This window comes from Mesoplodon mirus (assembly GCF_964341445.2).
Source record: "Mesoplodon mirus genome assembly, chromosome: 11".
NCBI lineage: Eukaryota > Metazoa > Chordata > Mammalia > Artiodactyla > Ziphiidae > Mesoplodon > Mesoplodon mirus.
The window spans coordinates 40532926-40560055 of NC_138987.1; the positions used below are offsets into that span (position 1 = coordinate 40532926).

A 27130-nucleotide genomic window follows, 5' to 3' on the forward strand; every position below is an offset into this window, starting at 1 on the left:
GAGTGGGTGCCGGGCGGAGCTGCGGCGCTCTCAGACCCCGGACGCCCGACCCGTCGCCGCTATGTACGACCTCGAGCACGGCTGGAACCTGTCCTTCGCCGGCTGCGGCTTCCTGGGCGCCTACCACATCGGGGTGACCAGCTGCCTGAGCGAGCGCGCCCCGTACCTCCTCCACAACGCGCGCAGGTTCTTCGGGGCCTCGTCCGGGGCGCTGCACTGCGCCTTCTTCCTCTCTGGGGTCCCGCTGGGTAGGTCCGGGCCGCCGCGGGGCAACGCGCGGGGAGGGGGCGCGCGATGGAGCCGGGATTGGAGATGGAAACTGCGGGGTACACCCGGGGTCTCCCCAGACAGATGCCTCCTCCAGTGCGTCTTTTTGCCCCGCACCGGGGAGCTCTGTTGCCGGGCCTGGGAGGGGGGCGCGCCGGGTGGGTGGCTCTTTTGGGCGTGGGAATCCGGAGCGCCTCCTCGCCCCGACTCCCTTTTGGCGCCCGGGCTTGAAGAAAGCCCCCCCGACCCAGCCTGGGACTGAGAGCCAGGTTGTCTCGGAGCGACGGGAAGGAGGGAGCGCGACGCCTGGGGAGGGGGGGGCGGGAGGCGGGGAGGGGGTGTCGGAGGCCCGATTTGCCCTGCTTCCGGCCAGGCCAAGAAGGAGGCTTTGGACTGTGGCCCAGGGTGGCTGCCTTCTTCTCTCTGGGGACCAGAGGGACTGGAGACCCCTGGCCCCCGGCGCCTTTGATCTCCGCCCAGCTTTCGTGGGAGCGCTGGGGGCGGCTGGGTGCCTCTCAGGTAGAGGGCAACTTGCTGGTTTGGATTGAAAGGGGGTTGAGGAGAGGTGTTTTGTGGAGCGGGGGAGAGGGGGGTGAGGGGAGGTAGGAAAGTTGTCTCCTCCTTTTCCGGTGTTTGAGACCCTTCTTGGGGGCTGGACATCCCACATCCCCTCCTCTCCTCCCCACCACACCCCTGCTCAGTGCCCTGGAAACGAGGTCCTGTGCATTTGAATCTTGTCCTAATGAAGCATCTCTGTACTCGTGGGTACCAGTGAGAGGGGCGGACTGGGGCTTGTGGCCAGCCGGCCTAAATTACTAGGGTATGACATCCTGGGCCTGGGATCCTAGCCAGGGAGCAGGGCCTGGAGCAAGTGGCAACATGGAGCTGTTGGCATCCAAAGGTCCCCAGACAGGAAGATAATGCACCTTTTCATTAGCCCCTGTTTGTCTCGGCTTCCTTAACGGTTTACTCTTTACTCTACCCAGGGACTGCTGTGTCAGACACTGCCAGCAGGAATCCCTTGCCAGTAAGCACAGCCCTGCCATTGGATAGGACCAGGGAGCAGACCCTGGGCTGATGGAGAGGTGGGGATCAGGAGAGGCCACCGCGGCCGCCTTCCCCATTGAGGGGGAGAGGAGCAAAGGGCAGGAAATGTGACCTCAAGGAGGATTAGACTGGCCACCTTGGGCTTGAGCAGTGATCAAAGCCAGCCCTTGTGTCCCAGGGTTGTTACCTGGAGACAGCCACATGGTCAAATGTTTAATTGGGACCAGATTCAAATGCACAGACCCCATCACGTGAAGTGCCCTGACTCCAGCGTAGAGGGCATTCGTAACAGGCAAGGACAGGTGCAGCCTGGGGTTGTGTCCTGCAGGGGGTGGCTTGGGACCACCAAGTCCCTGGAAAGTGGATCTGGAGGTCCTGGCAAGAACTACTCCGGAGGTTCTGGGTGCCCCATTTTCCTGCTGTGACTGCCTGTCTCACTTGGGGACCGCCAGGGAGCATTTCCCAGGGCCTGTGACTTGGGCGTGGCTCCTGAGAGCACCTCCAAACCCAGGCTGACTTGGCAGGAGAGACTGGCAGAACCAGCCAGCTGTGTGCAATTTTGTGCCTTCTGCCCGGGCTCAGTGGGGCCACATGTGCAGGGAGAGCTGAGTGGAGGTCAGAAGTGGGTCAGGACCTGCTGATGTGTGTCCGGTCTTCTGCATCCCAGGATTTACAGATGACTAGGGCTCGAGCTGGGACAGGTACTCTTGCCTGCTAGGGCAGTGCAGACCAGCCAGAGGGGACCAGGCCAGTGAGTGAGGTCAGATGGACCATGCACGTGCCCTGTGCCCACTGGATGGTCTGGTAATTCTGACATTAGAGGTTAAAAGTTAAGTCTAGTTGTTTATTAGGTGCTTCATCTGGGTTGAGCACCTATAGATTGTAGTGTATCTAATCTTCTCTATTTCCAAAAGGTAGTTGAGTGTGGTCCCACATTAAAAACATGCAGTCTGACACTCAGAGAGGCAGTGAGGTGGCTTATTTTTGTTGTTCAGCTAGTAAGAGGTAGAGGCAGGATTTGAACTCAGGTCCAAGGCTGCGCTTGCTCTCTGCTCCCTTCAGTGTTAGGCCCATTCACGCTCAAGCTCCGACGCTGTGAGTCCCTGGCTTCTGGCCTTGATGGAGGGATGGAGGTGAGGAGAGGGCTCACTGGACCTCTGGAGGCTCGTCCCTGTGGCCAGGGAGGGCCTAGAACAGCACTAACCAACAGAAATAGGCATAGCTTACATTTCCTAGTAGCCGCGTGGAAAAAGTAAAAGACATAAGTGAAATTAATTTTATTTATCCCAGTCCAGCCAAAATATTATCATTTTCACATCTAATCAATATAAAACATTATTCATGAGATATTTTACATTTTGTTGTTGTTCTAAGCCTTTGAGATCCAGTGTGTCTTTTACCCATTTCAGTTTGGGCTAGCCACATCTCAGGCCCGGGAGCCACACGTGGCTGCTGGATCAGACAGCCCAGGCCTAGAGAAAGGGAAAGGTCAGCAGCTTCCCTGCTGCCAGGTTTCTGGTCCTGCTGCAAAGCATTGCCATCTCCAGGGTGGTACATTCCTTTGTATATTTGTCTCTCTCCGCCCAGAGCAGACATTGCAGGCCTTCGTGGACCTTGTCCGGAGTGCCAGGAGTCGGAACATCGGCGTCCTCCACCCGTCGTTCAGTTTGAGCAGGCACGTCCGAGATGGTCTCCAGAGGTACCTCCCCGACAACGTCCACCAGCTCCTCTCGGGCAAAATGGTCATCTCGCTCACCAGAGTGGCCGATGGAGAAAATGTGCTGGTGTCTGATTTTCGGTCCAAAGACGAAGTCGTGGACGTAAGCAGTTTTCTTATCTGGGTGTTGTCAAGTCATAAAGACCGTTTCATTTCAGAAGCAACAAAGAGAGGGCTGTCGTAAGCCACCTGACCTGTTCTTTTCTTAAGATGCAAAAGAACCTGGTTGCCCACGATGCTGGTTAGCTTCCTGTACCAGGGCGATATCAGCTCTGAGTGCATCCAGCAGTCTGGTCCAGAGCGTATGCAAAACTGGAGTGTTCCAGGACAGTTTCAGTTTCAAATAACCCCTCCCCATCCTTCAAGACTTGGCTTATGACTGCTTGCTCCAGGGACCTCATCCCACATGTGTCCCTCCTCCCAGTGATGCCTGTTCCTTAATGAGGACCCCTCCAGTGATGTCCCACAAGGGTGGGAGTATGTCTTATTAGCCTCTAGCACAGAGCAGCTCATTGGTAATATGAAAATACCACTTAGTTTGGCTGATGCCTTTTATGAGAATTGCTTGGATATCATTTCACTTAACACAGGTCCCTACAAGCACGCAGCCTGGCACATATAACCAGCAGCTTCTCAGCAGCCAGTGCTATCTTCCACTTCACCTTGTTTGTGGAGGCTTTTTCTAGGCAGCCAGCACCTGTGCGTTCCCACGTGAGCCCTTTCTCTCCCTGCATCAGTGGTACATCCTGCTGAATGCTCGCTAGCGTGGCGCGACTCAAAGCGTGGGCCCCGGACCAGCAGTAGCAGCAGCGGCATCACCTGGGAGCTTGTTAGAATTGCAGGCTCTCAGGCCCCGCCTCCAACTTGCAGCATCAGAACCTTAGGGGTGGGGCCCCGAGTCTGTGGTTCGCCAAGCTTTCCAGGTGATTCTGATGAATGCCAGCGTTTGCAAAGCCCTGATCTAGCCCCTTCCCTGTCCATCAGCTAGTCGCCAACACTTGGTTCTGTCTCTGATGGCCCAGTGTGACCCTCCTGGGGAGCAGGGGCAAGAAGCTACAGCCTGCAGATGGTGTCGTTAGAGAATTGATACTTGGGCCTGAAATAATAAGTGTGTAGGTTGGTTCATGTTCATTCAACCATTTATTAAAGCACCTCCTCTGTGCCAAGAGTGTTTTCAGGCTTGTTGCTCTTCTCGCTTGGAGAAGGCTTATCAGGACCCAGGGGAACAAAAGGCAGCCTGCTCTGGGCTGTGGTTTCACTCCCTTTTGTCTTCACAGGCCTTGTTTTGTTCCGCCTTCGTGCCTCTCATCAGTGGCTTGATCCCCCCTTCCTTCAGAGGTGTGGTAAGTCCGCTTTTAAACTGTGTTTGAGGGAATTCCCTGGTGGTCCAGTGGTTAGGACGCCTCATTTTCACTGCCACGGGTCCGGGTTCGATCCGTGGTCGGGGAACTAAGATCCAGCTAAGCCAAGTGTCCAAAAAAAAAAAAAGAGGCACTGGGCTCAGGTACCCTGGGCCCCTGAGACCTGTCCCCAGACGTGGAGCCTTTTTGCCTCTCAGCCTTCAGACAGAGATTCCATAGCTGCCCCCTTCCAGGCTCTCTGGGCAGCAAAACCAACTTCGTGTAGAATAATTAGCTGGTTATCTGTAAGGTAAGCTCTTCACTTAATCTTTTTTTTCTTTTTATTTTGGGAATTTTTTTGACATCTTTATTGGAGTTTAATTGCTCTACAGTGTAGTGTTAGTTTCTGCTGTATAACAAAGTGAATCAGCTATATGTATACATATATCCCATGTCCCCTCCTTCTTGCATCTCCCTCCCACCCTCCCTATCACACCCCTCTAGGTGGTCACAAAGCACGGAGCTGATCTCCCTGTGCTATGCAGCTGCTTCCCACTAGCTACCTATTTTACATTTGGTAGTGTATATATGTCCATGCCACTCTCTCACTTTGTCCCAGCTTACCATTCCCCCTCCCCGTGTCCTCAAGTCCATTCTCTACATCTGCATCTTCATTCCTGTCCTGCCCCTAGGTTCATTAGAACCATTTTTTTTTGATTCCATATATATGTGTTAGCATACAGTATTTTTCTCTTTCTGATTTACTTCACTCTGTATGACAGACTCTAGGTCCATCCACCTCACTACGAATAACTCGATTTCATTTCTTTTTATGGCTGAGTAATATTCCATTGTATATATGTATCACATCTTCTTTATCCATTCATCTGTCGATGGACATTTAGGTTGCTTCCATGTCCTGGCTATTGTAAATAGTGCTGCAGTGAACCTTGTGGTACATGACTCTTTTTGAATTAAGGTTTTCTCAGGGTATATGCCCAGTAGTGGGATTGCTGGGTCATATGGTAGTTCTATTTGTAGTTTTTTAAGGAACCTCCATAGTGGCTGTATCAATTTACATTCCTACCAACAGTGCAAGAGGGTTCCCTTTTCTCCACACCCTCTCCAGCATTTGTTGTTTGTAGACTTTTTGATGATGGCCATTCTAACCGGTGTGAGATGATACCTCATTGTGGTTTTGATCTGCATTTCTCTAATGATTAATGATGTTGAGTATTCTTTTATGTGTTTGTTGGCAGTCTGTATATCTTCTCTGGAGAAATGTCTGTTTAGGTCTTCTGCCCATTTTTGGATTGGGTTGTTTGTTTTTTTGATATTGAGCTGCATGAGCTGCTTGTATATTTTGGAGATTAATCCTTTGTCAGTTGCTTCATTTGCAAATATTTTCTCCCATTCTGAGGGTTGTCTTTTCATCTTGTTTATGGTTTCCTTTGCTGTGCAAAAGCTTTGAAGTTTCATTAGGTCCCATGTGTTTATTTTTGTTTTTATTTCCATTTCTCTAGGAGGTGGGTCAAAAAGGATCTTGCTGTGATTTATGTCATGGAATGTTCTGCCTATATTTTCCTCTAAGAGTTTTAAGTGTCTGGCCTTACATTTAGGTCTTTAATCCATTTTGAGTTTACTTCTGTGTATGGTGTTAGGGAGTGTCCTAATTTCATTCTTTTACATGTAGCTGTCCAGTTTTCCCAGCACCACTTACTGAAGAGGCTGTCTCTTCTCCATTGTATATTCTTGCCTCCTTTATCAAAAATAAGGTGACCATATGTGTGTGGGTTTATCTTTGGGCCTTCTATCCTGTTCCCTTGATCTATATTTCTGTTTTTGTGCCAGTACCATATTTTGTAGCTTTGTAGTAGAGTCTTAAGTCTGGGAGCCTGATTCCTCCAGCTCCATTTTTCTTTCTCAAGATTGCTTTGGCTATTCAGGGTCTTTTGTGTTTCCATAAAAATTGTGAAATTTTTTGTTCTAGTTCTGTGAAAAATGCCATTGGTAGTTTGATAGGGATTGCTTTGAATCTATAGATTGCTTTGGGTAGTATAGTCATTTTCACAATTCACTTAATCTTCACATGAGCACTGAAACAGGTGCCCAGTGGCCTATTAAGGTATAAGATGCTTAAGAGTCAGTTACTCACTTAAGGTAATAAGTTTTGTTATTTTTTTTTCTTGGCTGCATTGGGTCCTCGTTGGGGCACGCGGGCTTTCTTTAGTTGCAGCAAGTGGGGGCTACTCTTCGTTGCGGTGCACGGGCTTCTCATTGCGGTGGCTTCTCTTGTTTTGGAGCACGGGCTTCAGTAGTTGTGGCACGCAGGCTCAGTAGTTGTGGCTCGTGGGCTCTAGAGAGCAGGCTCAGTAGTTGTGGTGCACGGGCTTAGTTGCTCTGCGGCATGTGGGATCTTCCCGGACCAGGGCTTGAACCTGTGTCCCTTGCATTGGCAGGAGGATTCTTAACCGCTACACCACCAGGGAAACCCAGTAATAAGGCTTTATTCTTAGGGGTTGAGGGTTATAATCCTCTCTGGGTCTGACTGTATCCTTTTCAGCCCGTGGCTTCGGGCAGAAGCTGCCGACAGGGCTGCGATTTGGTTCCATTCAACAAGTAGGTAAACACACGTGGCTAATCCTGAGCCCTGCCTCTGGTGGAAAAACAGAAGTTGAGGTGTTTGTCCTGCAGGCTCTGGACTGGATGCTGGGCTGTGCTGGACCACCTGGCAGCCTCCTTCTAGGGCAGCAGTTATCAGATGATTCTGTCCTCCCACCCGCGAACATCTGGCGATGTCTGGAGACAGTTTAGGTTGTTACAGCTGTGGGAGAGAAGACAACATTCCAGTGTGTCAGCAGGAAGGCACTTTAGAAACCCTCCTGGTTCACGCTTTAAGAGCAGCACGGTCCTCACATTCCAATCAAGTTGCAAAGGCAGGTTACATGTAGCCTCACTCATGCCCCAGAGCATCCCTGGGACAGACACATAGTTGCCCCTATTTACAGATGAGAAAACTGAGGCCTGGAGCCATGAAGTGATCACCTGCAATTCTAACAGCGCCAGCCTGGCAGACAAACCTAGAATCGCATGTCTGCTCTAGTGCACGTTAGCTGGACTACTTTGGACACATTTCTTAACCTCTCTGAGATTGAATTGGCAAGTGAGGGTTAATAATAATGAGGGTTAATAATAGTGCACAGTTGTAGTGTTGTTGTGGGAATTACATGCGATAATGCAGTGAAGATGCAGCATAGAGCCTGGCACAGGTAAGTATTCGGTAAATATGGGTGGCTTTGTCGTTGTTGTTATCTTTTCATTTCCCCCAGACTGCTCCAGCTGTGGTGCGCACACAGTCATCCCCCTCAGTGTACTCAGATGAAACCTGCTGAAAATTAGAACAAAACGTTGAGGTTCCACTGAGCAAACTCAGAACATTCCTGTAGAAAAGTTAAGGGTGGAGGGAAAATTATACAAGACAGAGGAGTCATTGGACTTTATCCCTTGAGTGAAAAAAGAGTGGATATATGTATATGTATAACTGATTGACTTTGCTGTACAGCAGAAACTAACACAACATTGTAAATCAATTATACTCCAATAAAAACTAATTTTAAAAAATAAATAATAATTTAAAAAATAGTCACCTGCTCCCTCCCTCCTCAGTCTTAACTAAAGATTCCCGACATTTGGTCCTGTGTCCCTTTCTGCCAGTGAGGGTTTTGACGCCTTCCTGTATCTTCCATAGAAATCATGTGGCAACAATTTAGAAACTACTGCTGTGTGCGCACATCTAATCATGTTTGGACTCAAGGCAAGAATCTCTTGATAGCCAAGCCGTGGCTGAACGTGCCTGATTCTTTTTTGGACTTGTTTTAGGCCAAGGTGTGCCCTGAGATTTCTCCCTTTGGAAGGATTGGCTGGGGAAATTCTCCCAGTTGTGATATTTGAAGGCCCCCCCGTCTGTGGGCACCAACAGCTGGGCTGTGATGGGCGTGGGTTTGGGAATCATTCTAGACGTTGGTTTCATAGGAGTAGACTCAGTCCAAATTGTACCAAAACCTGCCTGCCCCAGCCTGGCTGTGGGCACTAAGGTTGTTCAAGGATATGGCTACAGGAAAACTGATTCTCACAGGACTTAGCCCAAATGCACATTTGCTGTGGGATAAGATGCCATTTTCAGAGAGCTCAAGTCCCAGGTTCACCGCGTCATTTAAGTCTCCAGTGCTGCTTCTCATTTCCCAGGTGTGGACGGGCTTACAGGTTAAGTGTCTTGTTCAAGATTCCGCAAGCAGCAAGGGGCCTCTGGAATTGAACCCATGACCATCTGTCTCCCTTAGGGCCAGGTCTACATCACACTCTGTCCCCAGTGCACACAGTGCCCCTGGTCTAAGCAAATTACATGGGTATGCCTAGGGGCGCCCACCTGGGCTCGGGACTTGGCCATCATAACATGGGCCAGACGCCAGCCTCTGTCTGCCTCTTGGCCAGGCACTTTTTTATGCAGTGTGCAAACTACACAGCAGCATGTGGCAACCCTGAGCGCCAGCCTACAGCCTGGTCTGGCACAGAAATGCTCAGTAGGGATTTGCTGAAAGAGTGATTCAAAGCCCCTCACTGTATCTGCCTGCGGCTCTGAGAAGCCTCTGGCCATAATCTGAAACACACAGAAAACCCCAGCCCAGAGCTTCTGACAGTATGTCCTTTTTTTTTCTCCCTTAAAAGCGATACGTAGATGGAGGAGTGAGTGACATCATACCCTTCTCTGATACCAAAACGACCATCACTATTTCCCCCTTCTATGGGGAGAGTGACATCTGCCCCAAAGTCAAGTCCACGAACTTTTTTCACGTGGAATTCACCAAGCTCAGTCTACGCCTCTGCTCAGAGAACATCTACCTATTTACCCGGGTGCTATTCCCTGCGGATCTCAAGGTGAGGGGGCCTGGGGGCATTTAAACAGCGCTGCTGTTCAGATCCCACCTCCAGGGGCTATGGCTTAAGTATGGGTAGCCTGGATAGTAGGATTTTTTTTTTAATTATCCCAATGATTCTTATTTGCATCCGTGGTCAAGAACTACACTGCAGGACATCCCTGGTGGCACAGTGGTTAAGAATCCGCCTGCTGAGCAACTAAGCCCACACACCACAACTACTGAGCCTGCGCTCTAGAGCCCATGAGCCACAACAACTGAGCCCACATGCTGCAACTACTGGAGCCGGTGTGCCTAGAGCCCGTGCTCCGCAACAAGAAAAGCCACCGCAATGAGAAGCCCGTGCACCGCAATGAAGAGTAGCCCCCGCTCGCCGCAACTAGAGAAAGCCTGCGTGTAGCAATGAAGACTCAGTGCAGCCAAAAAAAAAAAGAACTACACTGCATTTGGTGGTTTAATTTTTTTTTTTTTTTTTTTTTTGGCTTGTGGAATCTTCAGAGATTGAACCTGGGCCCTTGGCAGTGAAAGCTTGGAGTCCTAACCACTAGACCACTGGGGAATTCCCAGTTTAATCTTTTTTTTTTTTTACGGTACACGGGCCTCTCACTGCTGTGGCCTCTCCCATTGCGGAGCACAGGCTCCGGACGCGCAGGCTCAGTGGCCATGGCTCACGGGCCCAGCCGCTCCGCAGCATGTGGGATCCTCCCGGACCGGGGCACGAACCCATGTCCCCTGCATCGGCAGGCGGACCCTCAACTACTGCGCCACCAGGGAAGCCCCTCATCTTTTTTTGATTGTTGTTTTAGCGACACCTAAAATAGTAAGAAAGTGGGTAGAATCTGCACAGTGCCAGTTCTCTGGGGAGAAGGAAGGCCGTGCCATGCAACATATACGACAGCGTGTGCTTGCGGGGAGAGGGAAGGCTGGACAGCAGGATTGGTTTGCCCATGTGGTTTGTACACCGAGGAGCAAAGGAGGCAGCTCTTACTGTCCCACGACAGGTAGATCAGGCCCTGGTATTTGTTAGGGTGGAGGCTCGTCCAGGGACCCAGGGAGACCAGAGGAACCAGCACCCGTCATGCTGGGGTGCCAGCAAGGGCTGCACGGAGGAGGTGTCATTCGAGCTGAGTCCTGCAGGAAAGCAGAGCCCTGTCCCACCCCTCAGCAGCTGCGCTGGGCACATGGCAGCGGCTTGGAGCTTGGAGGATTCTTGGCTTTGGGTCTGCCGTCTTCAGGTGATGTTGAAAGGAATGGTGCTTAGTGACTTAATTTACTTGATTTGTTCACAGGTGCTTGAGGAGCTATGCTTTCAAGGATATTTAGACACGGTCAGGTTCTTGGAAGAGAATGGTATGTATGGTAGGGCAACTGAAGTGCCCCTTTAACAAGCTTTCTGTTCATAGTCTTGGTCAACAGTCTTGGCTCCATCACTCAGCGCTCAGCACCTTCACCCACCGTCTCGCTTGGCCCTCTCATTAGTCCCGCGAGATAGGAGATATTTGCCCCATTTTACAGATGGGGAAACAGAGGCTTGGAGAGGCAGCCCAGGTCCGCACTCCACTCACTGGGAGCAGAGCTGGGACCTGAACCTGGATGTCACAGCCCCAGGGCTAGCTCTCCCTCTGCAGTGTCACCTATCTGTGTGCTGAAGGCAGTTCCTTTGTTTTTCTTTTCTGCTTGAACAATTGTGAACCTTTAGTTTGATAAAGAAGGAAGATAAACAGTTTCTGGGCCGCAGGTGACAGGAATCAGAATAGCTCCCGCTCCCTCGAGGCGGGTGTGGGCCACGCCCACTAGCCCAGCTGTGTTCTGGGGAAGGTTCCTGCCTTTGACTCATCCTGGCTTGTCCAAGCTGGGGGACTTGGGTTCTGGAAACATTAGAGTGGAACCAAATATGTTTGCGGCTATTTTTCTTCGATACTAACAGTTGGTTCATGCATTAATCCTCTGAATTAGTCTTTGTCCAAGACCAAGGAGATGGTGTGGTTCACGGGACATTTACCTACTCAGAAAATGTTTACTGCGTACCGTCTAGGTGCCAAGCAATTGACCACTCCACAGCAGACAGACAGATGTGGCCCCTGCCCTCCTGGAGCTTAGTCTCGTGGTTGTTGCCAAAATATTGGCTTCCCTGTGCACCAATGCCGAACAGAAATACGGAGACAGAGATTTTGGAGGAAGACAGAGATTGCTTTGTTTTTCTGCCAGGCAGAAGGGAAGACACGGCAGCCTAGGGCCTCAAGAACTGTGTCTCCCCTGCTTTGGGAATTGGAGAAGATTTTATATTTTATATGTGGGGCTCGCAGTCCGGGGTATATGATAAGGATCAAAGTAGTGAAGGTCTTGCATTCTTCTTCTTCCTGCTTTATTTCAAAATAACCACAGCTGGCGTCATGTCAGGCAGCCCAGTAACTGGGTTCATTTGTCTCTGGGTTATCGGCCTGTGACCTTTTTTCTGAAATGCAAATGCTGCAAGGGGTGATTTGCTACAAGGGAGTACAGGACGTAATTCACGTAATGTTACAGAGTAATGGGTTAGCTTTGTGAAGTACAGATTTACAGAAACTACAGATTAGTAACAGTTAAAAAAGAAAAAACAACAAACTAGGAGTGATTTAACTGTTTCAAGCCAGGTTATGTTTCTTCTCTAGCCTGCTCACTGTTACCTTTATTTTCCTTGTTCTCAGGAGAGGGAAAACTTCATTTCTGTGCTGCAACAAATTCCCCACTGCTAGTTCATTCCCTCCATAACAATGTAGGAAGGGAAACAGGCGTATTCTTGTCTGGCTGAGGAAAAAACTTCCGTTTTGCTCCATTTGACAAACACCAGCTGTCCGGCCCAGGGGCCCATCTATCTCCTATTTCAAATTCCCCGAGAGATGTGAACCCCAAGAAATCTTTATTGGGAGGATGAGGGACGACGGTCTGTCTTCTGTAGCTTCTTCAGGTTGGCAAGGGGCTTGTAGACCCTACCTAGTTGGGGTCATGGAGCTCTTGCCCTGTCTTATTAAGGGCCCCAGCATGACTTATGTTGTTTTGGCAGGATCTGTTCTGAGAAATGGCTGGAATCTTTGCATCATCATTATCTTGATGTGAACCTATTGTAATCTGGAAGAGACAGAATTTAACAAGTAGTTTTAAAAAAGAAGCCAAAGATTAATAAAAGAATTATTGTAGGGCTTCCCTGGTGTCTCAGGGGTTAAGAATCTGCCTGCCAATGCAGGGGACATGGGTTCGGGCCCTGCTCCGGGAAGCTCCCTCTAGAGCCCACGAGCCACAACTACTGAAGCCCGCGCACCTAGAGCCCGTGCTCCGCAGCAAGAGAAGCCACCGCAATGAGAAGCCCGCGCACCACAACGAAGAGTAGCCCCTGCTCACCACAACTAGAGAAAGCCCGCGCGCAGCAACAAAGACCCAATGCAGCCAAAAATAAATAAGTTTTAAAAGATAATAATCTGCCATCAATTTTAAAAAAAAGAATTATTGTAGCCAGGGGCCCAAGCAAGATTAAGAGCCATGTGTTTGGTAGTAATTTTGATCCTGATGTAGACAGAGTCAGTGCTTGGGTTACCCTGTTTAAAGGAATAGAGCCATTTGGTGTGGTCATATATATAATTTTATGTCCTATTAGCCCAGTGTGATTGATGTAGGTGTAACAGACCCCATTAGAAGTATTTGGAGGCGTGATGACCTAAACGTTAATAGACAAAATAGATCTCATTTCTTTTTAGCAGAATAAGCCTGAAACCCAGTCTAGGCCTGGCATTTCGGGGAGACTTGTAGCCAGGTAGCTGGTTATCTAGTTTCATCAAAGTAGGTTTTAACCTTTGATGTGGTATTAATATATAAATAAGAGGAGCTATTGGTCACTACATGTGTGTTTTCTCTTTTTGTTAACACATGACCTAAAGCAGTTTTATCGTGTAAAAGTGTAGTAGTTACAAGAGGACACCTTTAAGAAGTAAGGTTGCAGTTACCAGCGTCAGCAGACGTTGTTTTGGGAATGGCTGGTGGCATCCCAAATCTGACACAGCTCAGAGAACTCAAGTTCTTAGCAATAAAAGGACTTGGCTAAAATCACACCATAGTGTCACCGTTCATGATGTCAGTGTTTCTCTAGGTATGAGACGATTCAAGAAATGGGGCTGTAAAATCTTCTCCTGAAAGTATTTAACTCTCTGAAGGCCTGTCCTGTCAGTTTTTCCCAGAGCACAGAGGGCCTCATTTCAGATCTCCACCCTGAGCTCCTTGCTGGGGGTGTTGAAGGTCACCAGCTACAGCAACAGCTCATGATTTAATCCTTGTAGAAGTAGATGGCAAGTGTCAGTTTTCAGTCAGCGGGGCCCCTTTATGGTCATAATTTCAACCATGGTTTGGGGCATTTCATGACCATTTTGTCCCATGGTGCTAGGAACGCTCATTCCCAGGTCTGGCGAAGATTTTGCTGATAGGCCACTCCATGTGCAATTACTGGACTAGACCTTTACTAGTATCCAAAAGTCTCTGGACCACCTGTCTTCCTAGTCTCTTATGGTCCAGGACAATATTCCCTCTTGTTGTTTCTTCTCATATCTAGAGTTAGACTATTGCAATCATTGATCTCATATGGAACTATATATCATCATTTTATCGGAGGCTCAGTCACACATTTGGTAACGTAAGAAACAATACTTTTTTTGAAATAGGCAAAATACAAATAACATAGCTGGCAGTATTAATAAAGTCATACGTAAGAATTAAGCCAAGAACTTCCATTAGGTGCAGCCCAGTATATCCCAGGTCATCTGCCTTAGTCTGTTCTGTACCAATCCCTGTTGTTCAGGGAAATTGTCTATTGGCATTGTCCATAAGGTACTCAGCCCAGTTTCCTAGTGTTACTAGACTGATTATCCTTAGTATGATTTAACTGTTCCCAGCATAGAGTAGCCTTTAACCTTAAATTACCATAGCCTGGTGTTAATTACATAAATCCATCCCATAATTGTGGGAGGTTTTATTCCTTGGCTGAAATTTTGCTTGTTGTTCTGACTGAACTTTGAGTAATAGAGGAAAATTCATATTTATGGTCAGGGTCAGAGCAGGTATTATTAATTGGTCAGGTGAGGGGATCTCATCTAGTCATATCAATAGTGGCCTTGAACATGACAATAATTTTCCTTTTAAGATAAATTTCCTAAGAGTCAACCAATTAGAGCCTTGGAGTGGATAAACCCACTCAGGTAACCCAGAAGTACTAGACATAGGTAATTGGCCACAAACCCAACAATTGGATTGATTTTTAAAACTAGCATAGGATCGTGCCTGTGATAGAAAAACATTCGATTCATATGCAAAGGTCCAAGAAGTCAAGAAAACACTATAAATGAGCATATGAGATTTGGGAAGTTGTATCCAAAAAATCAAAAGGGTTTAGAACACTCAGTCAGATAAGATCATAGTCACTGTGAAACAATAGCTTGTGCACTTAGCCAAAGTAACAATGAAAGATTTTGAAGACAAATATCAAACAAACAAACATTAATACCAGGTGTTAGTTTGATATTGAATATTTCCCAGGTCACGTAAACCTGAAATTAATTTTTCTTGTATTTATCTATCTATTTATTTATTTATTTTTGGCTGCGTTGGGTCTTCGTTGCTGTGTGTGGGCTTTCTCTAGTTGGGTCGAGCGGGGACTACTCTTCGTTGTGGTGCACGGGCTTCTCATTGCGGTGGCTTCTCTTGTTGCGGAGCACGGGCTCTAGGCACGCAGGCTTCAGTAGTTGTGGCTTGCAGGCTCTAGAGCGCAGACTCAGTAGTTGGGGTGCTTGGGCTTAGTTGCTCCACGGCATGTGGGATCTTCCCGGACCAGGGGTTGAACCTGTGTCCCCTGCATTGGCAGGCGGATTCTTAACCACTGCACCACCAAGGGAAGCCCTTTCTTGTATTTAGAATTGTTTGATTTGTAAGCGCTTACTTTTCTTTTAAGCCAATTAAATAGAGCACATTTACAAATTAACCTCAGCAATGTTATGCAAAGACAAAAACACATACTGAGACATACACAGATAACAGACAGAGATCTCATAGTTTCCACTTGAGATTTAAAATGTCTCTTTGCCTCTTTTTTTTTTTTTCTTGGCCTGAAGTTCTACTAATTAACCCAAGGCTGAAGTCTCAGGCAAAGTGGGCTTTGTTTGTAGCTCAAGGACATTATACGAGTTAACTTCAAGCTTTGTCCTAGGCATATTTGTGTTCTCTCAGGGTCAGAATTTTGAAGAAAAGTATTTTAACAAGCTAGCTTTTTCTAATTGCACATGCAAAAAGAACTTGTTTTGCAATTTCAAGAAAAGTTTTATTTTAACCAATTTTCTCCAGAGTCTGAAGAATATTGTGGCCATACTGTCAAAAATCATCTTCCTCTTTCTGTGGTCATGGTTTCATAGCTAAAATTTAAACCAGATAGTGCTCAAATTGGCTCTGATAACAGGGGCAGACTGGCTGATAAAATGTCCCAGCAGGGATTGTCCCTCTGGGGAGGTGGGGTCTTAGTTTGGTCAGAAGAATCTGAAGAAGTGAGGGAACTTGCAGGAGTGGGGAAAGCTTGGTTCCCCCCCCACCCCGGCACCTGAGAGCTGGGAGAAGTTAGAAGAGGATCATTTAGAATGTCAAGAGAGTGGATTGTTTTGTTTTGTTTTGTTTTCTGATTCCTCAGGCTTTTGATTATGGAGCCACCTAGAGCGGGATTATAATAAAAGGGACATAAAGTCCTGAGCATAAGGGAACCTCAGTCCATTTTTCCCATCCTGTGGCAATAAAGATCTAATCGTAGGAGACCCATTTCTTTGTCATTGGATCATAGCTATAGGTCCACCAGTCATTTAAAATTTTCCCTAAGGGTTCCCAGGGAGAAAGTGCTTCCCATTTTAGCTCGAGCAGTTGGTAACAGAAGTTAGGTGTTAGCACGCTCAAATCAAAACATAAACCTTCACCTCATCAGCTGGAAGTCACACATAAAACATAAAACATAAAAGGAAAGAGCAAATGGATGCTCAAAAAGAAAAAGGAGAAACATATGGCGGAGACCCGCCCAGACGTGACTTCTGAGTCCCACTCGACCTGAACCGTTGCCCCAAAGTGGCACCTTACATCAGAATCTCCCTTTGCAGGGAGAATTCCACATCAGGATTTCCATTTGCAGGGAAATCCCCAGATTGGAATAGAAGTTCCTGTAAGGGGACAGTCAAAGGTCAGGGAGTGCACTCCAGGAGACTCACCGTAGGTGCTGACAGGTGCGTTGCGCCCTCTTTCTGATCCTCCAGTATTCAGTGTTTTCTCGGAGTGGAAGTCCAGGCCGGTGTGGGCAAGAGAAGAGAAGGTGTCCTCAAGGCAAAAGGAGCCTTGGCCGCTGCTAGGTCAGCCTCTCCCCCATTCTCCGCCGCAGCCTCAGAGTTCCACCGCCAAGTAGGCAAGGCAGGCCGGGTGTGATCGGGGCACAGCCCCCCTGGTGATCTGGCCTCAGAGAAATCCTCCAGCCCTCTGCTTTCCCAAAGGAGGCTGGTGTGGAGAGAGATCCCCGAGCTTTCGATCAAGCCTAGGGGCCCTGCGGGGCTGCCTGCCCGCGAGCAGATCCCAGACAGGCCCGCATTTTCTTGCCGAAATCTCAGCTTCTCTGTGCACCGAGGATGAACGGAAATACGGAGACAAGAGATTTTGGAGGAAGAGAGAGATGGCTTTATTTTTCTGCCAGGCAGAAGGGAAGACACAGCAGGCTAGTGCCTCAGGAACTGTCTCCCCCTCCTTTGGGAATCAGAGAAGATTGTATATGTGAGGCTCGCAGTCCGGGGTCTATGACAAGGATCAAAGTAGTGAAGGTCTTGCATTCTTCTTCTTCCTGCATTATTTCAAAACAGTCTCATCTGGCATCATGTCAGGCAGCCCTGTAATTGGGTCAGTTTGTCTCTGGGTTATCGGCCTGTGACCTTTTTTCTGAAATACAAATGCTGCAAGGGGTGATTTGCTACAAGGGAGTGCAGGATGTAATTCACGTAATGTTACAGAGTAATAGGTTAGCTTTGTGAAGTACAGATCTAGTTATAGAAACTACAGATTAGTAACAGTTAAAAAACAAAAACTAGGAGTGATAAACTCTTTCAAGGCCAGGTTATGATTCTTCTCTTTCTCTAGCCTTTATTTTCCTTGTTCTCAGGAGAGGGAAAACTTCATTTCTACTTTTGCTGCAACATGGTTGGGGACAGATGTGTAAAGAGAAGGCTGACGGCGTGCTCAGTGCCGTGGCAGGAAGATACAGGATGCTGTAGCATCACACAGGGAGCGAGGGGATCTGCAAGGCAGGGGAAAGCAGGGCTTCAGGAGGATGTGAATCCATGTTGACACTTTGAGGGTGAATAGGAGCATTCTAGGCATGGGGGACATAAGCATGAGGTGCAAAGAAGGCGTGTGTAACTGGCGTGGCGGAGGTGGGGCACCCAGAGAGATGGACAGAAAGGAGAGGGGCAGGAATGGGAGTAAATGAAAAGTGGAAGGACAAGGTTGGGCCTCATGGACGTGGTGAAAGGGTCTGCATCCCACAGCAATAGGGAGCCATGGAGGGCTGCCGAAGTGGGAGCGAGGGCGGTCAGAGGGAGCTTTAGAAGGCCCCCCCCACCGGCCGCAGTGCAGAGAGGGTGAGGGCAGCATCCAAGAGGTCAAGGAGGCCGCCGTGGGCTTGGCCGGGGTCACGGCAGCAAAGGAGGTGGAAGGGGCCTGAGGGAACAGGACTTGGAGGCAACCAACCAGAGATTCGGGAGGAGGAAGACTTAGGGATGAAGTCCTGGCCTCTGGCTTCTGCAGCTGGCACTGGGGGAGAGGGGCTCTGCTCAGTGTTCGGGCCCTCAGGAGGGCGAGGGTTCTGCAGGGAAGCTCAGGCCCCGTGTGTGGTGCCCCGGGGGCATATTTGGGTGGTTGTGCAAGGAGCACAGTGATGTCAGAGTCCAAGGTTCTGGAAAGCAGTCTGGACTGGGGATGCAATTTGGGAGCAACTTGGGAATAAATAACAGTGATGGACCCTGTGGAAGTTACTAGGTGACTTTGGGCAAGCCACCTCCCCTCTCTGGGCCTCCGTTTCCACATCTCTAGCAAAAGACATTTGGATTAAATGACGCCAGGTGATTCTTAGTAATTCTAAAGACTGGCATGCAGCTGGGCGCTTGCAGCATCTGTGCTGGGTTTGGGTTTAATGATCTAAGAGAGGTCCTCCCTCGGCCAGGCTGGCCTCCTCGGGGTCCTGCAGAGGACGTGTGGGGCTGGGCCAGGTGTCCTCTGGGAACAGACATGCCTAAGGGAAAGTAAGTCCCAGGGTGTGAGCTATGTGTCTAAAAGAGGCCGGAAAGATCCAGGGGAGCATAACTGGGAGCTGTAACTTGGGAGCAAGGTGTGGGCATCCAGGGGCAGCCCCTGGTCTTTTGTGAATTCTTCTTCTTGCATCCTCTTTTATTTTTTTTAAAATTTATTTATTTATTCATTTATTTTTGGCTGTGTTGGGTCTTCGTTGCTGCACGTGGGCTTTCTCTACTTGTGGCAAGCGGGGGCTACGCTTTGTTGCGGTGCGCGGGCTTCTCACTGCGGTGGCTTCTCTTGTTGCAGAACAGGGGCTCTAGGTGCCCAGGCTTCAGTAGTTGCAGCACGCTTGCTCAGTAGTTGTGGCTCACGGGCTCCAGAGCTCAGGCTCAGTAGTTGTGGCGCACAGGCTTCGTTGCTCCGCGGCATGTGGGATCTTCCCAGACCAGGGCTCGAACCCGTGTCCCCTGCCTTGGCAGGCAGGTTCTTAACCACTGCACCACCAGGGAGGTCCAGCCCCTGGTCTTTTAAGCTGAGGTTGGAAGCAAGAGGTGAGCCGAGGCAGGCGTGGGCATCCGAAACTACCTGTCCCGCTGCCCCCACCCAGTGTGCGAGCAGGAACCACCCACTGGTATCGGCTCCTGAGCCCCGGCACCTAGGGCAGGGCCTGCACAAACCCCCTGACCTAATGCTTCTTTCGAGGCCGTGTGATGGAAGGGTGCCATCTTTGACATCATATCTCGATTCGATTCTCGCTGTGCCACGTATTGGCTGTGTGGCTTTGGACAAATCTCTTAACTTCTCTGTGCTTCTGATTCCTCAGCTGAAAAGCAGAGATGATGATAATGGTAGCAGTTGAATGGCTGCTGCAGGGCCTGGACCGCTGGCTTAACCAGTGGTTCCGTTACTATAAATTAGTTATAACCCTTAGCTTTGAACATCAAGAATCCACACGTGGCTCCAGAGCCCACACAGCTGGTGAGTGATGGAGCCAGGCGCCCTCGTCACATCCATCCGGAGTCAAAGCCCCGCCCTCCTTTCTCCCTGCTAGGACTGCCTGCCCTCGTTCATCTCCGCCTTGTACTAATAACAGGCCTGCGGCTTCCCTCTAATTTGGTGGGCAGGTGTGTGTGGGTGAGGACTGACCCCGCCACCCGAAATTGCCTGACGGGTTTGTTTCTGTGCCCTTCGCAGGCATCTGTGACAGGCTCCCTCTGTGCCTGAGTGCATCCTCAGCAGAGTCGGAAGTCCTCGAGGCCCCCTGGGAGCACGGGAGCCTGCAGTCTTCCCCGGGCATGGCCGCCCGGGAGGCGAGGCCTGAGGAAGACAAGCTGCTGGATCAGCCGCACCTCAGCATCCTGCCCTCGGACGAGAGCATCCTGGAGACCCTGTCGCCCAAGCTCACCATAGGTGCCGGCTCTGGGGGCGGGACGGCAGAGGCTCTCTGTGACCCTTTATGAGGCAGAAAGGGTGGCTTCCCTGTGTGTCGTAGAGGAAGGTCATGTCGCCGCGTGGGAAGAGATGGGGCGGAGCGACCAGGGCAGGCCCGTGGGGACCCGCACCGCCCAGCACGGGCCTCCCATCCCCCTGGGTCCTTGCCCAGCCTCCCTTCCCATGGGGTCCTGGCCAGAGGAGAACACCCTCCAGCTAAGTTTTGTGTTAACTGGCTGTGCTCTCTGCTCCTGAAGTCCAGGCACGCTGGATATTGGGAACCCCAGGGTGGCCTGTTCTTTGAGAATGCCGTTCTCTGCCTGTCCTCCCATCTCAAAGCCTTTTCTCTCTCGAGAAGCCCCTCCTAATTTCTCCCTCCCCGCAAAATCACAGTTTTGAACCTTCACTGAATCTGCTTATTTTATCATGTCATCGATTTTTTAATGGATAGATGAATGCACCGTCCAGCTTCCAGCTGGGCATTTGGGGAAATTCAAAGATGAACAGGACAGGGATTTCCCTGGGGGTCCAGTGGTTAAGACTCCGAGCTTCCAATGCAGGGGGTTAGGGTTCAATCCCTGGTCGGGAAACTGAGATCCCACACACCGCAGGATGTGGCCAGAATAGAATACAATAAATCAAAGACGAATGGGATGCCGTTTCTTGCCCCTGAGGCACTAACACCTCAGGAGTTGCACTAACCAGAAGCTGCTCAGATTCATGCGATTTGAGGCATCCGCAAGGTCATTGCAAAGGGGAAATACAAGGCTAGGGGGTTCCAGGCAGAAGAGATGGAATCCAGCTGCAGGTGCAAAGAAGAGCTCATAAAACTGGGGCCAGGGGCACTTTGAGAAGTTTGTGTATGCCTCCAAAAATAGTCAGTTTAAAAGAGAGTCTTTAAAAGGGACCCTATACCCTGTAGTCGATCCAAGGGCTACTTGGGCACATTCCCCACCTGATCTCATTTGTGGACGCTTCTGATTCTTGGGCTGCCAGGATTTGTATATTTCACAGAAATTCCAAGTGTCCCCCGGGGAAGATGATTTGGTTTTTTTACACTGGTGAGAGACCTCCGAATTGTATTTTTCAGCCCTGAGGGAAGCAATTAGAAACCAAGATGGGTACATAAGCAAGATGTGCAACTTCTTACCAATTAAGGTCATGTCCTACATGGTGCTGCCCTGCACGCTGCCTGTGGAGTCTGTGATTGCTGTGGTCCAGAGGTGAGCGCATCACATGGCTTTGTGGCATCCTCATGGAAGTGGGGAGAGGATTAAGTGGGAGAAGCTGTGGAAGGCCCTCGGCCTGGGGCCTGGCTCCTTAAACATCGGGGTGGAGTTCACGGCCAGCGTGGAACACCCTGGAAAGGTGCCTCGTTGGCAAGCCCCTGCCCACCCCTCCTCCTTTCTCGTTGCTGTTACAGGTTTGTCACTTCTTGTAGGTCTGCACTTCTATTTTGGGATTTTATTCCTGGTGTGTTGGAGGGATCTGAGGCCAATGCTGGGATGCCTGCTGGATTCCTGGGCATTTGTTTTCCCTCAGTTTTCTTCTGATTTACTTTGGTGTTTATTTTCTTTTTAGCGAGTTAGTCAACATGTCCCTCAGTCCATCTTTTAAAGTCCCAACCGTCCTTCAAAATCCAGCTCAGTTCTCCAGGTTTGGGCATCCTCCCCAGAGCCCTTCTCCACCCTGCCAAATCAGCCACCCGTTCCCGCACAGCCTTGCCCTAGGTTGAGGGCTGCTCTGGCATTTCCCAAAGCCCGAGATGTGGGGTCCTTTTCATGTCCTGGGTGCAGGGAGTCTGGAGGGCAGTGGTCAGGCCTCCTTGGGCAGCTCCCTCTGCTGCGCTCGCACGTGGCCAAGCCCAGGAGACCTGGGCGCAGGGGGTGGTTCTCAACCGCAAGATGCTCTGCATCGGTGGCCATGTTGCCACAGAGGAGGAGGATCCTGGAAAACCAAGGTCTTTTCCTTTTATTTCCATGTAAGTCCCTTGAGCGTTCCCAAATCAAAAAATGGCCTAATTTTCCTTTGGGCTTTTAGGTTGGCTTGTCTTTGGGAATTTATCACAGCGGGGTTAGAAGTGACCCTGGCAGTTTACCTGGACGATGGTATCGTTGTAAGATGTCTGCCTTTGGTTAGGGTTTGGTTTTGTTCTTTTTGTTTTGGTTTGTCTTCCTGCTCATACGACGTGGGTGTCTCTCTGTTTTATTCCTGCAGACTGGTGACGTGGTTTCCAGACATGCCCAGCGACATCCAGTGGCTGTGGTGGGCGACCTCCCGGATTTGTTCTCGAGTGATGATGCATATGCTCCCTGTGGAGCCCTACATCAAAGACACAGGACAAAAACTCTTGAATTAACGAAGCCGCTATAGCAACTGTTGCCATGGGCTCTCCTAATATAAACCGGACAGCCCCGCGACTGCACAGTAGGTAAAATATTCACCATGTAGCAACCTTGTAGCACCCTGACCAATCGCCTGATGCCATCCTGCCAGCAGGAATTTTCTTTGTCTTCAGGCTATAAAAGTTGGCCACTAACCCACAAAGGGGGTCGGCTCTGCCTGGTCTGTCAAGAAGTGGGCCCGCTGTATTCGCAGCGCCCCTCACTAACTCTGCGCTTTATTCTCAGTAAACTCACTCTTTTCCAAGATACTTCTTCGTGTCTGGAAATTCTTCTTCCAACCCACGTGCGGACCACGACATTTTGGTGGCCTGTACGGGGATATCTCCTGGGGGGATCTCCTCCCCCACCTCCTCTCCTCATTCCTTGAGACAGACTCTCTGTGAACAGGCAAGCTGCTGTGGAAGCAACGGAGGAACTCTGGCCAGGGCCACACCCTGGTGTGTTCCGAAGGCTCCGCGGCTCACTTCGCCCCAGTAACTGCCGCCCAGACGGGTGAGGATCCCTCTGTCTTCCTTCCGGCTGAGGACTAGGCCGATTGTTATCGTGCAGGCACGGGTCAGGCATTTAAAAGCCATTAGGGCACCTGCCGCTTGAAGACTCCGTGAAAGGATAAGGGGGTCACGGAACAGACCAGGCTGTTAGAGCATCTGCCCCCAGCAAGACAACTTCCGTGCACCGTGAGGCACATATTGGTTCAAGCAAATCACGGAGCCCCCTCCCCTTGGCCGCCACCTGCCCGGCAGGACTATGAGGCCGATTCCTCAGCCTGTCTTCTCTGTTACTTTCACCTTTTTCTCAGTCCGGATTGACTTACAGGAGCCTAGGCGTTGCCTCTGAGCCGTCCCCGGAGTGCCTTCCACGTTTCAGGGCATCGCCAAGCGGTGAGCCACCCGGTGGGTCCCGGGAATCTCTCTCTCTTTTCTTTCTTTCCCTGCCTGAGTCGCATGGTGCCTCAGTCGCATGCTCAGGGGTCACCTCTCACGGTCGGACACGATTGTTGGGACGGTTGGCCCATTTTGTGCCTTAGTCGCCCGGAGAGATCACTGGGACAAAGGGGACGCCTCTCTGTCAGCCGGTGACTCTCAGTATGCCCATTCTATGGCGTACAGGCTAAGAATGGGTTTTGCGACGTCTCGGGAGCCTCCCTCGGACTCACCCCTCGGCTGTATCCTCAGGAACTGGGAAAATTTGACCCTGAAAATCTCAAAAAGAAGAGGCTCATTTTCTTTCGTAACATGGCTTGGACCCAGTATAAACTGGGGGACCGAGAACAATGGCCTGTCAATGGCACACTAAATTCTAACACGATCCTCCAACTTGATCTCTTTTGGCGGAAACAAGGAAAGGACTCAGAGGTTCCTTACGTCCAGACCTTTATGGCCCGTAGTCAGAATCTGGACCCGAGGGACTCATGCCGCATGTGTCTTTCTGTTGCCGCCTTATCCCCCCGACCCCCTCTGCCTCCCTCTCCAGCAGATCTCCTAGGCGACCCTCCACTCGACCTCTCCTGTCCCCCACCCCATGAACCCTCATTGCTTCAGCCCCTGCACCCACCTCAGCACAGCTCCCCAGTAGGTACCCCCTTATCAGGGTGAAAGCCCCCCTCCCCTCCCCACACAAGATCCAGGACTGCCCAACGCCAGGAAACAGATTCTAATATACTTCCCTTAAGGGAAGTGGCAAATGGAGACATGGGCACTATTAGAGTCCATGTTCCCTTTCCCGTGTCTGACATTTCCAAAATTCAAAACAAGTTACGTTCCTTCAGTCAGGATGGCCACAATATTCTTTAGAGTCCAGAGAAAATTGGTTAAGATAAAAATTTTTTGAAATTGCAAAACCAGTTCTTTATGCATATGCAATTAGAGGAAGCTAGCTTGTTGAAATACCTTTTTCAGAATTCTGACCCTGAGAGAACAAAAATATGCCTAGGACAAAGCTTGAAGTTAACTCTTACAATGTCCTTGAGCTACAAACGCAGCCCACTTTGCCTGAGACTTCAGCCTTGGGTTAATTTGTAGAACTTCAAGCCAAGAAAAAAAAAAAGAGGCAAAGAGACATTTTAAACCTCAAGTGGAACCTAGGAGATCTCTGACTGTCTGGATATATGTGTATGTCTCAGTATATGTCTGTGTCCTTGGATAACATTGCTGAGATTAATTTGTAAATGAGCTCTATTTAATTGGCTTAAAAGAAAAGTAAGTGCTTACAAATCAAACAATTCTAAATACAAGAAAGGGCTTCCCTGGTGGTGCAGTGGTTAAGAATCAGCCTGCCAGTGCAGGGGACACGGGTTCGAGCCCTGGTCCGGGAAGATGCCACATGCCACGGAGCAGCTAAGCCCGTGCATCACAACTACCGAGCCTGTGCTCTAGAGCCTGCAAGCCACAACTACAGAGCCCACGTGCCACAACTACTGCAGCCCGCACACCTGGAGCCTGTGCTCTACAACAAGAGAAGCCACTGCAATAAGAAGCCCGCGCACTGCAATGAAGAGTAGCCCCCGCTCAGCGCAACTAGAGAAAGCCCACATGCAGCAATGAAGACCCAATGCAGCCAAATAAATAAATAAAAATTAATTAATTAAAAAAAAGAAAATACAAATGAGATAAGAGCTTTGAGTGAACTTTTTAGGAATAATTATGTTTTAGGAATGTCTACTTAAGAATAATCTCTCCAGATATTTGACAATTTAAAACATTTAGAGTTGTGCTAAATTAAATTAAAGGATGGAATTTTATTAAGTAACTAGTCCATTTCCAAATAAAATAAGATACTGAAACATTAATTACTGAACACTGGCTTCCTTTTACAGAGAAACAAAAGGTTTAGAACTACTAAGAAATGTGTGGTGCTCACTGAGATACTTTCTGTAAGAAGCATATTTTTCAAGGAATCATTACTTAGATTTATGTTTACCAATCTACAGAGTGCTGCTATGAAGGACAGTTCATGGTTGCTTAAGGAAAGTAGGATGTATGTTTTCAGTAAAGAAGGTGTGAGGAATGGAATTACATTTTATTAAGAAAAAAGGAAGTAGGTCTAATTTAGAGTTGACTGCTTCTGAATGGGAAAATAAAGTGATGGATACAGAAAGTGATAAAAAGTTTTGTGAAAAGTGGACCCTGAGGAAAGAGTTTTTTGTTTTTGTTTTTGTTTTGCGGTACGCGGCCCTCTCACTGCTGTGGCCTCTCCCGTTGCGGAGCACAGGCTCCAGACGCGCAGGCTCAGTGGCCATGGCTCACGGGCCCAGCTGCTCCGCGGCATGTGGGATCTTCCTGGACCGGGGCACGAACCCGTGTCCCCTGCATCGGCAGGCGGACTCCCAACCACTGCGCCACCAGGGAAGCCTGAGTTTTATGCATGGTCAGGATTGACTAAGCTTAGAATAAATTTAATTAAGTAAATGAATTTTAAAAGTAAGCTGGTGCAAAACTTGAATTTGGCTTTTCTTTCTGTTAAGAGGACAAGTTTTCTTAAAGTGTTGAACTGCCTTTGATAACAGATTTTAAATTTCTTTACCTCTTAAGTGATCTGTTCTGTATTTGCCTTTGAAATCTTTTATTGTTACCTTAGCTAAGTAAAGAACTATTGCTTCCTTACGTGTTGTCATCTGTCATAACAGTAACCAAGTTACTTTGTTAATTTTACTGTAATCAGATTTTAAATGCGCCTTCTTAACATGCCTTCTTAAGTCTTTTTTTTTTTATTTTTTTTTGCGGTACACGGGCCTCTCACCGCCGTGGCCTCTCCCGTTGCGGAGCACAGGCTCCGGACACGCAGGCCCAGCGGCCATGGCTCACGGGCCCAGCCGCTCCACGGCATGTGGGATCTTCCCGGACCGAGGTACGAACCCATGTCCTCTGCATCGGCAGGCGGACTCTCAACCACTGAGCCACCAGGGAAGCCCGCCTTCTTAAGTCTTTTGTCATTATAGACACTTACAGTTTCACTCTAATGCCTTTGCAAAAATGCTTCCTCTTCAAGAAGATTTATAAAAAGGACTTTTGGATAAATACAAGTTTCTGACTTTCAGACTATAATGATAACTAGGTAAGAAATTGAAGAATTCTAATGAAAAACCTGATGGCTTCATAAAGCTGTTAACAAAAAGGATTACAAAGGACTGAATGAACTGGTAAATACGGTTATAATTTTATGGGTTCTATCTGAAAAATTACTGGTTTGAATCTGTTTTCCAGGTGTAAGGAAAACCTTCCCCTCAAACTAATTCTGACTTACAGTAATTTGGTAAATTATACCTTTGTAAGCAAACTTGAAACATTTACATTTTTCCTCTGTCTGCTCACTCCAGAGATGGGAAACTCTTAGGTTCCCAGCAGCTTTATCAGATAAATTAGGAAGGCAACCTCACCAACAGGTACAGAAATCTCAAGGTATTTTGGGAACCTTGAAAAGGGAGGAATTCACCTAGATCTGGTAAGCGAAATCTATGACAAGCCCTTGGTGTGACTTTCCTAGCCCTGAGAGGGCTTTTAAAAGTTCAGTCTGAGACTCCTTATGAAAATTGCTGCAAGCAAAAAGCCTATATGATATTAAACTTAAAAATAAAAAAGTTTATTGAGACCAGGATGAAATTTGGTTCTCTCTCTGTTAAGAGAACAAAGTTTTCTTGGAATGCTTTTAATAACAAACTATGTAAATTCCTTT

At 48.9% G+C, this 27130-nt stretch overlaps 1 protein-coding gene across 1 annotated transcript; it reads left to right on the forward strand.

Annotated features, from left to right (window-relative positions):
- Window positions 1-26424, forward strand: PNPLA3 (patatin like domain 3, 1-acylglycerol-3-phosphate O-acyltransferase). Its single transcript, XM_082636405.1, has 8 exons — window positions 1-248; window positions 2902-3134; window positions 4309-4374; window positions 9097-9306; window positions 10595-10655; window positions 19818-20033; window positions 21145-21277; window positions 22272-26424. The coding sequence occupies exons 1-8, from the start codon at window positions 62-64 to the stop codon at window positions 22411-22413; spliced, it is 1248 nt and encodes a 415-aa protein (XP_082492531.1). The 5' UTR covers window positions 1-61; the 3' UTR covers window positions 22414-26424.
- The last annotated feature ends 706 nt before the right edge of the window (window positions 26425-27130 follow it).